The sequence below is a fragment of the Pelecanus crispus genome, chromosome 3 (genome assembly GCF_030463565.1).
Source record: "Pelecanus crispus isolate bPelCri1 chromosome 3, bPelCri1.pri, whole genome shotgun sequence".
NCBI classification, from domain to species: Eukaryota; Metazoa; Chordata; class Aves; order Pelecaniformes; family Pelecanidae; genus Pelecanus; species Pelecanus crispus.
Window position 1 is genome coordinate 116,497,839 of NC_134645.1, and position 16,600 is coordinate 116,514,438.

General features: G+C 38.3%; 1 protein-coding gene across 4 annotated transcripts in view; it reads right to left on the minus strand.

Annotated features, from left to right (window-relative positions):
* The window catches only part of ROCK2 (Rho associated coiled-coil containing protein kinase 2), a 102,689-nt gene that overhangs the window by 38,234 nt on the left and 47,855 nt on the right, over positions 1-16,600 (minus strand). For all 4 annotated transcript variants that reach the window (XM_075707213.1, XM_075707214.1, XM_075707217.1 and 1 more), the window contains exons 3-5: positions 11,853-11,953; positions 4,785-4,922; positions 751-1,011 (exon numbers count right to left, since the gene is read on the minus strand). In XM_075707213.1, the coding sequence (XP_075563328.1) occupies positions 751-1,011; positions 4,785-4,922; positions 11,853-11,953 (500 nt within the window). The remainder of the gene's footprint in view (positions 1-750; positions 1,012-4,784; positions 4,923-11,852; positions 11,954-16,600) is intronic.

Consider the following 16,600-nt stretch of genomic DNA (forward strand, 5'->3'; position numbering starts at 1 on the left):
CACAGGAAGAATATATTGTGTAAATTACAGCATAACAGTGTTTGTCAGGGAAGATTTTAAAAGTGCAAACTACAAAAGGTAGCTTTATTTTTAAGTCCCCTTTAATAATATAAAGTATTCCATCTGTTAAAATATTCTTATACAGTCTCATTAGAAAACTGTGTATTTGGCTGTACATGGTAAAATCTGGACAATTAAAATGTATGACATCTTGACAAATAGCTAACATAAATTTTAATCAATAAATCAATAATCAATATCATACACCACTGCTGCCTTACTGCGACCTCATTTTAATGACCACTAGAGGATGCTATGAGAACAATTAGACACAGTAAAAAAAAAAAAACCAAACACACAGGAACTGTATCTTGCCTATAAAATAGTTTCACTTACAGAAAAATGTCAGTTTATTAACTGTTCCTAGGTTACTAATGTTGAAACTAGGAGTTGTCTCATAAGCTTTTCAGACATTTGGCAAAAAAAATTAATCTCAGAAATTCATAAACACACATGCTTTCAAAAATAACAAAAAGTAAGTTTACATCCTCGTTCTGTGTGCCAGAATGGTTTATTATAGACAAGGTTACACTATTTAAAGTACCCTTGTATTTAAAACTAGGAGACAAGGAACAGCTTTCCAACCAAGTGGACCATTTGATGAACATTCCTTTGGGTATTATAATTCATAAGAAAATAACCTTACAATTACAGTTTTATAGATGATAAATTATTCAGTCACATACTTACTTCATCCATTTTCATGCAAGTGCCAAAATCTGCCAGCTTCAGATGCCCATATTTATCTAAAAGCATATTGTCAGGCTTCACATCTCTGTGTATCAAGCCCATGGAGTGAATTGCATCAAGAGCAAGAACAACTTCGGCTGTATAGAACTTGGCCCATTTCTCAGGCACATCGTAATTGCTCATAAGGTTTACAAGATCTCCACCTGGCATGTATTCCATTACCATGTACAAGTATTTGTCATCTTGAAAGGCACAAAATAGCTGCAACATTTAAAAACAGGAAAAGAAAAAAGTGCAATTACTTTTCAGAGACAGAGAGGAAAAAGAATAAAGCACTTTATTTTGAAGTTTCATTAAACCTGAGCATATGTTTTCAAGTATTTTCTATTAATTATGACAGTAACTTGAAATTTACTGAGCTTCAAAACACCTTCGTTTTCATTTCTAAGAAAGCAAAGATTTCCTGATTATTTTAGCAGTATAAGCTTCTATATAACTATGTTTCTTGGCACTGAAAAGTATCACCAAGTCAAAATGCAAAATATCAAATCTGAGAAAGGGAGCATCACGTATGGATTTGAAAATAGCTCAACAGTGAACAGCATCTTAGACGGATTCTAAAATGTATGTATTATAAATCTCCTTATCTCTGTACATATTTACAAAAACACTTGTCACTATTGATTTTGTCCTAAATCAACACATATATTGAAATAAGAAAGAAAAAAAATGTTCCTGAAGACAACTATAACACAATACATAAAAAAATATATAAAAAATACACAAAAACATACAATACATAAAAAAAAAACAATAAAATAATGGTCTGGTATAGGTTGCATCTAGCATGTTTCCTACTGGTATGATAGTGAAAGTAAGTTCAGTCTCTTTAAAACGTATTTCAGACCTAGAGTGCTGAAGTTTTAGAGATTTCACCCAGTGATCACCAGGTCTGAAAACAGCCCAAACCAGCAAAAAGCATTACTATCAAATGTTCCATGACTGGTGTGAAAAGGTCTCAAAGTCTCTCACCTTATTTCTCAGGGAATACTGCTCCTTTACCTTAAAAACTAAAATCTCTCACATCTTTAACTTACCCACAAAAAATTCAAATGCAATTGAAAAAGAGGATGTATGGAAAGGAGGAAATCAAAAACAGGGAGTTTATGGAGGATAAGGAACCATGAAAGGCAGGAACGTTATTAAGATTTGACCTTTAGATTAAAATTTATTGTATATTAGTGACAGAAGACCTATATTATGAATACATATTTTACCACATATATATTGCACTATATTTGTTGTCATAGATGGATAGTATATACGATATATAATATGATAATGCATTTGGTCATTAAAATCTAAATTAAAATCCAAAACAGTCTCTGTATTCTCATATGTAAAGATACGAATATAACACAATAATAAATAACAACACTGTGCCCTTACACAACACTTTCATTATTAATTACCCTCAAGGGATTTCATTAAAAAAAAAAAAATTATCTAGGGCTCCAGTTTCACTTGTTTTTCACAAGAAGCAGTGTCATCTGTCCCAGTTTCTAGCTCAGAACAGGACCTGCATTTTCTTAGAATCAGCTTGATGTCCTATCCCACTGGACCACATTACCTAAATATATCACACTAATACACTTTATCATAGAAGGCACAACTGCAACTACACTTTAATTCATTTACTTTTTACAAAAAACTGCATTTGTATCATGTTTGCTACACTTTCCTTTGAAAATTGAATGTCATACATTTCTCGTTACTTTCAACTGCATGTGAAAAATAAAAATAATTCCAGACAACTACTGTCACTAGAACAAATTCATCTATTTGTTTAAGTATTTCTGCTGAATATAGGCAAGAACACAGAATATGCTCAGAAAAGCAAAACATCTAAATAAAAAAACCTTGTAAAACATTTCTTGCATACATGAGGTAAAGTGTTATGAAGAATATTTGGAAAGCTTAAGGCTGGTCTGTACTTATTAAATATACAGAAGCACAGCAATATATGTAAGAGCATTTAAATGTATTAATTATTTAACAAAATGAAGTACTAACAATTTCTCTTAAGCATATGCTTTCACTACTCATTTTATTAATTGGTGTAATTTTCCAGTTACAACAAATTGCAATATTTAGAACTAATTCTTCCCAAAGGCATAATTCGTACTACAAACATGATGATGATACATGTCATGAGACAGCTGCAAGTAACGGTGTTCAAGACCAGATGAAGAAGTCAACTTTCCATTACTTGGGTATTACTTCTGAGATGAGATGTAGTAACTGACCACTAAACAAGAAGATGGTTTCAAGCAGACCACTGCTACAACCTCCTGTCTTGCAGGAGACCAGGAGTGTGCACTCATCCATCTACCAAATCACAGCTGAAAAAACAGTAACTACTTAAAGCACTCTTAATACTAATTGCCTGTGATCACCTGACTGTATCATGAGGAAAGACTGGAAATAATGTTGACATTTGTTTGTACAAAGCTGGCGGCTCATGGCTTGGACAGTCATGCTCTTCACTGGGTAAAAACCTGGTTGGGTGGCCGAGCCCAGAGAGCTGTGGTGAATGGAGTTAAATCCAGTTGGCGGCCGGTCACGAGCGGTGTTCCCCAGGGCTCTGTTTTGGGGCCAGCCTTGTTTAATATCTTTATCAACAATCTGGATGAGGGGATTGAGTGCGCCCTCAGGAAGTTTGCAGATCACACCAAGTTGGGCGGGAGTGTCGATCTGCTGGAGGGTAGGATGGCCCTGCAGAGGGACCTGGACAGGCTGGACAGATGGGCCGAGGCCAACTGGATGAGGTTCAACAAGGCCAAGTGCTGGGTCCTGCACTTGGGTCACAACAACCCCATGCAACGCTACAGGCTTGGGGAAGAGTGGCTGGAAAGCTGCCTGGCTGAAAAGGACCTGGGGGTGTTGGTTGACAGCTGTCTGAACATGGGCCAGCAGTGTGCCCAGGTGGCCAAGAAGGCCAACAGCACCCTGGCTTGTATCAGGAATAGTGTGGCCAGCAGGAGCAGGGAGGTGATTGTGCCCCTGTACTCAGCACTGGTGAGGCTGCACCTGGAATACTGTGTCCAGTTTTGGGCCCCTCACTACAAGAAAGACATTGAGGTGCTGGAGCATGTTCAGAGAAGGGCAACAAGGCTGGTGAAGGGTCTGGAGCACAGGCCTTATGAGGAGCGGCTGAGGGAACTGGGGTTGTGTAGTCTGGAGAAGAGGAGGCTGAGGGGAGACCTTATCGTTCTCTACAACTACCTGAAAGGAGGTTGTAGTGAGGCTGAGGTTGTAGTGAGGTGGGTCTCTTCTCCCAAGTAGTTAGCAATAGGATGAGAGGAAATGGGCTCAAGCTGCGCCAGGGGAGGTTTAGATTGGATATTAGGAAAAATTTTTTCATGGAAGGAGGAGTCAAGCATTGGAACAGGCTGCCCAGAGATGGTGGAGTCACCATCCCTGGAAGCGTTCAAAAAACGTGTAGACATGGCACTGTGGGACATGGTTTAGTGGGCATGGTGGTGTTGGGCTGATGGTTGGACTGACAATCCTTTCCAACCTTAATGATTCCTAGTTTCTACTTTCATTAAAAAATAATCCAGCCACCAAGACAGGAAACATGAAATTACGACTCTATCCTTAATTGGTTTAGTGGTGGACTTGGTAGTTTTAGGTTAATGGTTGGACTGGATGATCTTAAAGGTCTTTTCCAACCTAAACGATTCTATGATTTCTATACGGATTTTTTTCTTAATTGGAAAGGTAACCTCCCTCTTATTCCAAACAATTATGTGGGTATTTAAAAAATCTGTTTAATTCTGTTTTATGATGCATTTGTAGTGACTCAAATGTAAATTAATCTACTTTCTAACACAGCCAAATACACAAAACTCCATGAAATTGCTGTGAATATGTATCTTCAAAATTGAGTTTAGATGTAAATTCAAAACCAGCTCAGGACTAGGCAAGATTTATGGCTTTATTATGATTATTTTCTTACATATCTTCCTTACCTGAACCACCCATGGACTGTTGGCGAAGGCCATGATATCTCTCTCTTCCCAGAAAAAGGCAGAATCTGATCTCTTGATCATTTCAAATTTACTAAGTAGCTTCATTGCATAAACCTTCTGTGTCATTTTATGGCGAACCTGTTGGTTGAGAAAGAAGTGAAACAACTTTTTTAAAATGCCTTGTAAAAAAAATGGAATACCAGTATAGTATATTTCTCCTACATGCAAACTACTTTCTGGGATGCAGTGCGTCCAGGTCTTCATTGCAGTGATCATGCATTGGTGGAGTTCACACTCCTGAGGGATATGGGAAAAGCGAGTATAGTCAGGACTCTAAATTTTAGGAAAGCAAACTTCCAGCTCTTCAAGGAGTTAGTCAGAAGGACCCCCTGGGAAACGGTCCTGAAAGACAGCGGAACGGAACAGAGCTGGCAGATCTTTAAGGACACCTTCCATAGAGCGCAAGAGCTCTCAGTCCCCAAGTGTAAGAAATCAGGCAAGGAAGGAAAAGACCAGCATGGCTGAGTCGAGACCTGCTGGTCAAACTAAAGAGCAAGAGGGAACTGCACAGGCACTGGAAGCAGGGACAGGTGTCCTGGGAAGAGTACAGGGAAGCTGCCTGGTTGTGTAGGGAGGGGGTCAGGAAGGCCAAGGCACAGCTGGAGCCGGATTTGGCAAGGGATGTAAAGAATAACAAGAAGGGCTTCTTACAGGTATGTCAACCAGAAAAGGAAACCAAACAAAAGAACAAACCATCCAAAAAAACACCCCCCAAAAAACTCCAAACCAAACCCAAACAAACAAACAAAAAAAAAACCCCAAGCACAACAATCCAAAACTCAGAATGAGAAGTGCCAACTCTCTCTAAAGAACTGGACTGCTGCTCTTCACATTTTCTGAGTGAACATGCCTACTTCAAATCACCCAAAACACTAAAAAGAAGGGGGAAAAAGAAAAAGGAAAAGATTAACTAATGCTGTTTACAGAAGAAAAAGGAAATGCCTATCTATTCCCCCTTCAAAAGTTCCATCATGTAAGAAGAAATAAAATGCAACTCTCTTTTTTTTATTCTGAACACCATCTATCCGTTGCATTCATTCATGTTAGAAATTGAAGCAGTCCACTTCAGCCTCTTTTCTTAAGTAGTTATTAAATTCACTTTAAATGGTGTAAAATTAGTATCACAAATCTTGTTGGAAAACTGAAATTAAAACTTCTATAACAAAATCTGAAAATATTTTAGAAAGCTTCATCTGAATACAGACATGAAACAAAACCCTTAAAGCACAGACTGTAAAGTCTTTACCCTGTTAATGAAACAATGTTAGATTTATGCTAATTTATGAAACAACTACTAAAGGACCAGTTTTTTAACATTCTTGAGTGTTCCTTGCAGAAACCAAGGTGAGAAGTATTCAGCTGCAGGATGTTTTTAGTCAGCAGAAAAAAAAAAAAGAAATTAGCCCATCTTAAGTTTCTGCATATTTTCTTCACATGAAAATAAAACAATCAGTGGACTGGTTCTGATTTCACAAATTAAATGGTTACGACTTTCTGGTGCATTTAAAAACCTCACGTTTAGTAACATAAACCATATCCCCCAACCTCTTAGTTTTACACAATGTCCAAGTTTAATTACGCTACTTGAAGGAATGTTTAATAGGCTCTTTTCCTGAATGTTTCAAGTCCATTCTGTCTGCAGTGCAAGGCTTCAGAGCGGCACCTATTTGGTCTACAAATCTGGGAGCATCAGTCTCCTGCCTCTGAGCAGCTGTAAACATTAATGTCGCTGAAGCCAACAGGAATGATCCATAGAAACAGGAATCATTTGGGGGGGGGGGGGGGGGGGAGCACAGAATCTTGGAAAGAGGGAGAACATGAACAGAAACAGGATTATTTATGAACTTATTGTTCTTGAAATTTGGGCTTTTTGTTCTCAGGATATAGGTACAAAAGTTTTAGGATTAGTATCTTGCATAGTTTAACACTAACCAACAACCTTCCGTATAGCTAGATCAAAAGACCTCCAACCAAACACCAAAACAGAAACATGTTATCTACACGCATTAGCAACTCTGTAAGCATCTATGTTTTAAGACATTAACAATTAACCAGCTATTGAAGATGTCCTAAAAAAGGATTTTGAAAACTACCTCCTTCCCATTTACTAATCCCAAATGGGGTTATTTACAAAGAACTGGTGGTACACCACAAACTATACGCCATGAAGTAGAGCTTTTGTAATCCTGCTCAAAACCGGAAGAAACACAAAGAACAGCAACCTCAAAAAGATATTGTTTAATTGAAGATGCATTTTCTGTGAAAGTTCACGTAAAGCTCTGCAATCTACTTAGTAGTTTACAATTCCTAAGATCGTTGTGTACTCTTGCCTGGGTGTAGTTAGTATAGCTGCCTCCATTTACAAGGAAAAAAGTCTCAAAAAATCAACACAGCCTGAAGCAAGCTCATGCATAGGAGAAGCAAAGCAAACAGGGGCAGGGGGGACCAGAAATCACACAGCCTGTGCACCTCTCTAAGGTAGTGCCAATAGGTTATTAGTTGGTTAAATTATTTCTTGAGAAAATTTCAAGATAGGTTTATTCTCTATAGAAAAATCAAGGAACCAAAGCAACAGCTACCATCCTGGCACACCCCACAGCTGAGTGTGGCTTGGCATGCCTTACAGGTGAACAGACCTAATGGTGATATTACTTCTCGTATCACCACCATGGCCCGTGGAGACAGCCTACTTAGCTGCTGGCCACTATGCTCTTTACCCAGAGCTATATTTGTACATACATATATTGGCTCATATAGCAGATTGTTCATGTATTAAACTGTCATGATGTTTCAATTTCTTCCAGCTGTTTAAATGAACGGCCAATTTTAAACTGCAGCTCACCAGAGTAACTCTCAAAATAGGTAGGAAAATCCCTTCGTGCCATCAGCAGTGAGTAACATGGCCTCGTTTAACTTATGAAAATGCATTAAGAAATAAGAATTTCCCTCTACGCTGCTTCATCAAGCTAAGACTTATAAGAAACAAGTACGCACAAAATGCATCCATAATTTCTGCAGCATTCACATCAGAAGACAATCTGTAGGCAAAGAAAATAACATATCCATTTGAAGTTATCAGACTGAGTACATAGTATTGATAATGGTACCATCTCTTTTTAAAAGAAAATTAAGATCCTAGAGTGAAGTTGTGAAATGAACTCTACCTTTTGAAATAACCACAAATATCCTAAAATATTTAATAGAGCCATACAAAATGACTACAGATAGGGTACCAAAGTTCATGTCCTGACAAATTTTCAGGTAGTAGACCATGACTGCTTTATTTGTATTACTAGAAAAGTGTACATCAGCGGTGGCTGGGGAACTAAACCTAATAAACAAAGCACTTAATGGAAAAAACTAAACCAGCACCTGTTTACACAGGCCATGACAACCGCTGGTTTGCAACACTAAGAAATCACATAGTAAAGAACGTCACCCAGGCCATCCTTTGCTACCCAAATACAAGAAAGGGTTGGCCTTGCTTTAGTTTTCTATTCCAGTACATGAACAAGTCAATCTGCTGTGTCACTGCAATGTTACAGTACTTTGTGACTAGACCTGGAAAAAGGAACTGAGGATACATTTCAGTTTCAAATCAAGAGGATTTTTCCTCAAGTGAAAACAAACAAGAGGTACTCAGGATGTGCTTTCATAAATTACTGTTTCTGCATAAACCACAAATAACATATTAAGCACCATAATTCAATTTTTCTGTCTGCTCTAGACACCAGTCACTTTTATTTATGGCACTGCATAAGAGAAGAAGCGCAGCAGCTGGCAATTATTTTCTTAGCTTTCCCCATCACTACAGACCCAGCAAAGCCAGAGGCCAGAGCTCAAGAGTAGAGTTTAATACTTTGGAGTTATAGGAAATTGTTTTTCCACCAAAGTCAGATGCTCAGACCAGAGTCATCCAATCTCTCTTTACTGGACTGAATTTTTTTTTTTTTTTTTTTTTTTGGGGGGGGGGGGGTGGGGCGGGTGGGGGTAGTGCAGGGGGCAGGAGCGAGGCTTTTTTAAAAAAATCTAGCTGTAAGATACAGCATTAGAGAATCTTTTTTCCTTTCTTGCTAGAATCCAGAAAGCTGATTTCTCCACACCACTTCTTTCACAAGAAAATGCTATACTGGAGCAGAAAGCTTGGGAGAAACAAAATTAAATGAAGGAGGTCACAGCTGACTATTTTATGCTGTATGTTCACATGGTCATTTTTTGGCTTGTTATATTTAAATATTACAAAAATTTAACAAACATTTGCACTACAAATATTTAGGCACAATGGCACACACTGATAACATGACATTCATGAATTTAACTCATGTACTTAATCATGTTTTATTTATGGTTCTTTCTGCATTTAGCCCCCAATGAAGCAAATTTCTATTTTGATCACAGAATGTGTTGCAGATGATGGATTTGCAGTAATCAAAATGTTTTGCAACTGTGGTGTTAACATTTTGAATGGAGTAGAAATAGATATAGCTTAGCTCAATAGTTTAAACTTGTATCATACCTTGTGAGGCAAAAAATCTAGGTATGTAGGCCCTCATCACCAGCTAATATTAGTTCAGATCTGCAGTTGTATTTATTAACCCACTGCTTTTAGCTGTAAGACTACATAACATTATGCTTTTTACTTATATTTTTACATTCCAGAAAAAGAGTGTTATTCTAAATTGGCATGAAGTACAGAAGAGCTCTATATGAACACACAGAAGTTCCCATCCAGTACCAAGCATTCTTCGCTTTTTTTATTTTGGGACTCGAAGGGCTTTTTTAAAGAAAAAAAAACCCCATAACAACAATGATGACAACAAAAAACCAAAACAACATCATTATATGGTCAAGTTACTATGCATCTTACCATTACATTATAATGATGAGGCAAATGAGTAGTCTGTCTTCGGAACCCTCAAACTACCTAACTGTAGTATGTACACTGTGAAAAATCATCTCTACTTTAGAATTTAAATTGTGCATGACAGCGAATTAAGAAAAAAAGCTTCCATTGTCAGCCAGAACAAATTAAGACCTTATATTTAAAATGAAATGTTAAAAAGAAAATTAAAGTTATTTAGAAAAACCCTGAAGTTATTAGAAATATATATATATGAAAACAATGTACTTTAATTTTTGAAGCACATTAAGAATACAATTCTCTTGGCTGCTTCCAGCAAATATATCAGTGTGACATCCAAAAAATGCACACAACTTCTGTTATTGGGATCTTCTCATTTTCATCTTCCTCCCCTAGTAAGTGGACAAGGAACTCTGCTCCCTACAACTTGATTCTTCGTTGACTTCCCATGCAAGTGCATGAAAAAGGAGTATCTCAATTAGCTACTCTAAGTGGATATATATAATGATAAAAATGTCTAATAGAAGACACAAAGACAAACCATTTGACGTGACTGTCAGTGAAAAGGCAAGAGTAGATTGCTTCCTTACAAAGCTCCCTGCAGCAGCCCCTTCTCAAATAAGTAAGGTTCTGCTGAAGGTTTTCCTTTTGTTTTTAATCTTTTGCCAGCAAGCATATAAAAGCATATGCAAGATACACAGTAATTGCTTAAAGTCTTGTTTGAAAATGGGGATCTTCAGAAATCCTCTTCTTTTTTCTCATAAATTCTTCCGGATAAAAACAAAGTGCAAATGACCCAGAAAGAAAAAGGGAAGAGGGAGCTACATTTTCATGTTGCCACACTTGGATGAAGTTGCCTTAAAAAATGAAATAAATGAATAAAAATTGCTGCTTAAATGTTGTTAACTGCCACATGAATTACATCTAAATTTGCAAATTACCCATGAGTCACACAAATAGTGTAATGCTAGTCACAGGGGTTTTTTTCCCCAGTTCCAACCAATTTCACTAGTACCAATATGGAAAATACAAATAATTTTATAAATGGATAACAAATTTATTGCCATTATACATTGTTTACCTCCTATAAGCACTTCAGAGCTAAGATCTTGCCACATTCCTCAACAAAATTCCAAAACATCTTTGTATTTTCCAAAATTGCTGTACATTACAAGACAATATGATTTTCCCAGCTTTCTAGTGCAAAATTAGCACAGAACAGTAAAATGACAGTTCCATGTCAAAAGGCACAAGCAAAAGGGTAACTGTTGTTGCCTTGTGGTAACAAGATAACAAGCTTCAGTTGCTGCAAATCAGTTGCTCCCCTTTCCATTAACTTGCTTCACCCCTCTCTTCCTCTATAAATGCTTACACAGAAAATTATCATGGGTCAGCTGATATGCAATTATCTGTTAGCTCATGGTAACTTGCCCCTTGCATTTACATTCTCAGATTCTATTTGGCACTTACATTCACAGTGTATTTCAAAACTAACATATCAATCCATCTTATATATATATATGCTTACATTTTTGTGCTATTTATCACACAGTATGACTTGGAAGTCCAGGAAAAATCAAAACTAAATGAAAAATAGACTATGCATGATATACTAAGTTACTTTTTGTATTTTGATTTTTTTTTCTTTTAAATAGAATTTCTCGGCAATATAAATTTAAAAAGCAGTCCTCATTCTTACATTAGGTATTATATAGGATACAATGTTGAGTGGACTATGTTAAGGAAAGAGACTTAAAATCTTATATGAGTTGTATCAGTTAAATACAATGCAAGCATCATAATTATAAGAGCAAAACGATTTTTTTTTTGTTGCACTATTAGCTTGTTCTCGCATAGGAAGGTTTCAGATATTATTATACAGAGGTGCTTGCGGCCAAAAAAATTTGGAATTGCCATGCACTGCCTTTTCCATTTTCATCAAAGGGTAGCAAACTGTTTCCCAAGTCCTTCCCTTCCAATCCATCATGTTTTAAACTGAGATGTACTGTTTACTATGCAGAGAAATGACCTCACAATACAATGAAAATAACACTTATTCTTTATAAGAATGTATTTTTAGATATAATGCATGCAAGGTTTTGGCTAGAGCCGTAAATCTGTCTAATATTAAATCACTACATTCTTACCAGCTGCACTTCTCCAAAAGCCCCTCTTCCAATCACCTTAACAACATCATAGTCTTCAGCTTTCATTTGTAAAGCTCGGATTTTTTCCACAATCTTCTCATCTAAAACAAATAAAATAAAAGTCGTGATAATGCATGTATTAACAGAATACAAGAATTTTCCCTAATGTTTTTCATTTAGAGTCAAAATCTATTTTGAATGTTTAGAGCCTTCTTGGTAATTCTTGAAATCTGCAATCACTATTAATAGCCCCTTTCATTATTATTTGGAAACCATTAACCATCTACCTTTAGCTGTAACAACTGAAATGTCTTTTGGACTTTGCTGACTCATTTCACACCTCTAATAATCACTTACAGGAAGACATTGGTAATGAAAAGAACCAGAGATGCCTATCTTGAATTTTCAGACCATTATTCGTTGCCACCTGCTGTGCTGCCAGGATCCACTGACACTCCACTGATAATGCAGGAGTGTGAAGGACCTGGTACACAAAAAAGCACTGCAGGTGCAACCTGCTCCCACACACCTGGAGGGTTCAACAGCAGTCAAATGGTGAGGAATATAACTCAATAACCTTTACGTACAACTTCAAATCATGTAGGGATATGACTTCAGATCCACTCATTCATTCCATATGAAATACTAATTCAAATTTACATATATTTATGTAACCGCTGGCCATCTCAAAGTGATTTTTAGTGTTCACCGCATGTGCAGTTCTACACTTTTTAAAATTAGGTCTAAAATGCTCTTTTTAAGTGTCTCCTAGTACAATATTCTGCAGATAAACTGTGTCTTTCAGTATTTTTCTTGTTGGAAGTTGTGGGAATCTGTAAGGGAAACCAGTGAAATTCTGAACTCTGACAAATTCTAAGAACATGCAAGTTCCTAGACTCTTTAATTTTGTAAATGTAGCATGTTAGTGAATGCATTCCTGGCTAAATGCATTTTAAAAATCTATTCTTATTACAAGGACAAAAGATAATGGGAGCAATGAATGGAATCCATAATACTGGAGGTAATCTTTCTTAAGCATGACAAGCTTTGATGCTGCCCCCGCACATGCTCAGAGGAAGAACAAAACAAAGCAAAACAGGTTGGCTGGAGCAAGTCCTCTATCAGCGAAGAGCATGAAATTGTACAAAGAACTGTGGATGCTACAGAGAAGAGCAGAGGTGTATATTGCGAGATCCTGTTTAGGGTCAAAAAACATGGAATTTGATCCCAAGAAAGGCATTAAAGGGGATCTCAGATCTGAATACAGGAAAAAAAAAAAAAAGGATCAGAGGTACAGTTAACTCAGTATGACATTAAAGATGACATTGTCAGCAGGGAGTTAATGATAACGAACATTCAGTAAATAGTTTAACCATTCCTACATATTCGTGCAGAGCAACTTGGGAGGCTACAAGCAATGCAGGAGATGCCTGACCATCAAGAACATTTCTTTTGACCCCAGTGAGCAACAAGCCCAGTCAGGGAGGCACTCTGATACCTTACTCACAAACAAGAAAGAACTGGCCAGGGATGACAAAGTCTGTAGCAGCCTTGGCTGAAGCAACCGTGAGATCATGGAACTTAAGACCCTGAGAGAACTGAGGAAAGAAAGTAGCAGACCTTGGACTTCAGGAGAACAGACTATGGCTTGTTCAGGGAACTCACAGGATCCCGTGGGAAGCTGCTGTGGAGGGTAGAAGAGTGGGTTGATCTTCAAAGATGACATGTTCATAGCACAAGAACAGTCTGTTCTAGTTAGCTAGATATCAAGCAGGCATGGCAAAGGGCCAGTTTGGCTGAATGGGCAACCTCTGCCTCAACTCAAGCACAAAAAGCAAAGGTTTGGCACATGGAAGCAGGGATGGGCTACCCAGCAAGAATCTCCCAAGCATGCAAGGATGGAATTGTAAAAGCCAAGCTCACCTGGAGTTGCAACTAGCCAGGGTTATGAAGGGAAACAAGAGCCTTTATAAATACACTGTCAATAAAAGAAAGAATGAGGCAAACGTGGGCACGCTACTCTTGGTGACATAGGGGATCTAGTGCCAAAGGACATGGAGAAGATAAGGTACTCGATGCCTTCTTTTCCTCAGACTTCACTGCCAAGCTCTGCTCACAGGCCTCCCAGCTCCCCAAAGGTAATACCAGGGTGTGGGGCAGTGAAGCGTCACAGTAGAGGAAGTCAGAGTTAAGGACCAATACAGTAAACCTGACATACACCAGGCCATGAGACGACACAGGATGCATCTGAGCATGCTGAAGGAGCCAGTCAACACCATTACCAGGCTGTTCTCTATCACCTTTGAAAGGTCATGGCAACTTGGGGAGACTCTCGATGACTGGTAAAGTGCAAATGTCATGTCCGTGTTCTAGAAAGGTAACAAGGAGGATCCAGAAAGCTACAGGCTGGAATAGCAGCCTAACCTCACTGCCCATGATGATCATGGAGCAAATCCTTCTGGAATCCACTTCCAAGCACTTGATGGACAAGAAAGGATGGGAACAGCTAGAATGGATCTAAAAAGGACAAACTGTTTCATTAACCTGATTGCCTTCCATGAGGAGATGTCTGTCTTGGTGGACAAGGGGAGAGCAGTACACATTTCCTTTCCTTGACTGTAGCACGACTTTCAACACAGCATCTCAAAGTATCTTTGTAGCCAAACCACACCAACATGGATTGTACAGAGAAATTACAAGGTGGATGGAAAACTTGCTGGAGTCATGGTTAGTGGTTCAAAGTTGATACACTGGAGGGCAGGGCTGCTCCTAAGAGGGACGCAGACAGGATGGGTAAATGAGCTGACAGCAACCTCACAAAGTTCAAAGGCAAATGCAGAGTCCTGTACTTGGGATGGAATGACCACGCAACCGTCCAGGGTGGCATTCACCAGCTAGAAGGCACCTTGAGAAAGAGGACCCGAGAGGCCTGATGGACAACAAGATTAACAAATAGAAACCAGCAGCAAGCCTTTGCCCTGAGTGCATACAAGGCTGCGTTGGTAAGTGCATAGCCAGCAGGTTGAGGGAGGTTATTTTTCCCCCTCTGTCTGTCACTTGTGAGACCCCATCTGGAATGCTAGGTCTAGATTTGGGCTCCTCAGTGCAAGAAAAATATCAAAACATTCCCCAGCTTAGTGGAAGGCCACCAAGATGCTTCAAGGGTGGGACCACATGATGCTCATAGAGAAGCTGAGAGAACTGGAATTGTTCAGCTAAGGAAGTCTAAATGGTCCAAGAGAAGTTGAAAGAATGTTTTACTTTTAAGAGATGCAAAGCGAATGGACAAGAGGCAACAGGGAAGTTGGAACTTCGGAAATCCTACTTTGTAGGAAAAAAATCCCTAGAATTTGGGAATGGAGCAGACTGTCCAGCAGAGCTGCAAAACCTCTGTCTTTGGAAATTTTCAGAATTCAACTGCAGAAGGACCCGAATGACCTGATTTAACATCAAAACTGGTTTGGCTTTGAGCAGAGAGTTGGACCAGCTGACCCCCAGAGGTCCTTCCTAACCTGTGAAACACAAAAGTGCAACTACAAATTTCTTCTTCTGTGGAAAAGATTAGATGTGAAGGGGAAGGCACAAGATTTAAAGGAAAAAAGTTAAGAATAATCAGGGAAAAGAGCCTGCTAGTAAAGTTGTAAGGACAGAGGCAATTAAAACCTCAAAAGTAGACAAATCTGCTACATTCAGTGCACCAATAAGACTGTGAAGTAATCCAGAGTGTGAACAGGAAAAGGAGTTGAGAGAATGCTGAGGCTGTTTTCTATAGTGAATCATGAAAGCTTAGACAGGAAGCATAGGGCAGCAACAGTGCTTCACCCACACCAAGTTTATTATTTTGTTCACGATGTGAACTAATTTTGCAATTTGAGAAGGGAAGACTGTGCTTGGAAGCTTACTTAATTGCAAATCAGAAGCTTTGGTAGAAGACAAGGACAAATGCAAATTCACAGGAAACAGCAGTAAAGAGGGAATATTAGCAAATTTCAAGTGAGAGAATGTGCAATCACATGTTTGAACACAATGTTACATCTCACAAGGGAGGGGAATCACATGAATGTATTTTCAAATGTTCTGAGATGTTTTAAATGTTTTCACATGTGTGAGATGAGATGGCAGGGATTTAAACATGTTGAAACAGCAGGGTGTAGTTTTACATGGCTCCATTATTGGTCAGAAACTCACAGGAATACTTCTGTGTTGTAATACAGGAATTATAAACAATTTTAATACAGTTCCAGTGAAGCTCTTTAAACAGTTAAGCAATGAAAAACCCAACAACATATGAAGTAAGCAAACGAGATACCGAGGAGTTACCAGTTTTATCATCCCTGTGAAATGCTAAGGATGGAAAAGTCCTACTTGCTCTACTAAAAGATTTAATAATCTTAGTTAAAAATAGCAACTCTCATCTAGGGATGCAGGTGTTGTGGAGGTATCAGTTATACAGACGGACTGTCTATTTTGTTATAAAATTTAACAGATACGAAACAGATAAACAAAGCATGGAACTAACCTGAAACAAAAAACGGGCTGCAAGAAGGCAAGCTCGGAGAAACCCTAAAGCAATGCCATAATTGCAACATGCTGATCATATGATTTAGTTCATATATCACATAACATGATCTAATTCAAGGTGTAGGAGACCTTTCCAACACGATCCTTTTACTTGAGGACTGAATTTTCAGAAGGTTTCACACAGATGAGTTTGTACGTTTCTGGTATCTGTATGCAGAGATACCACA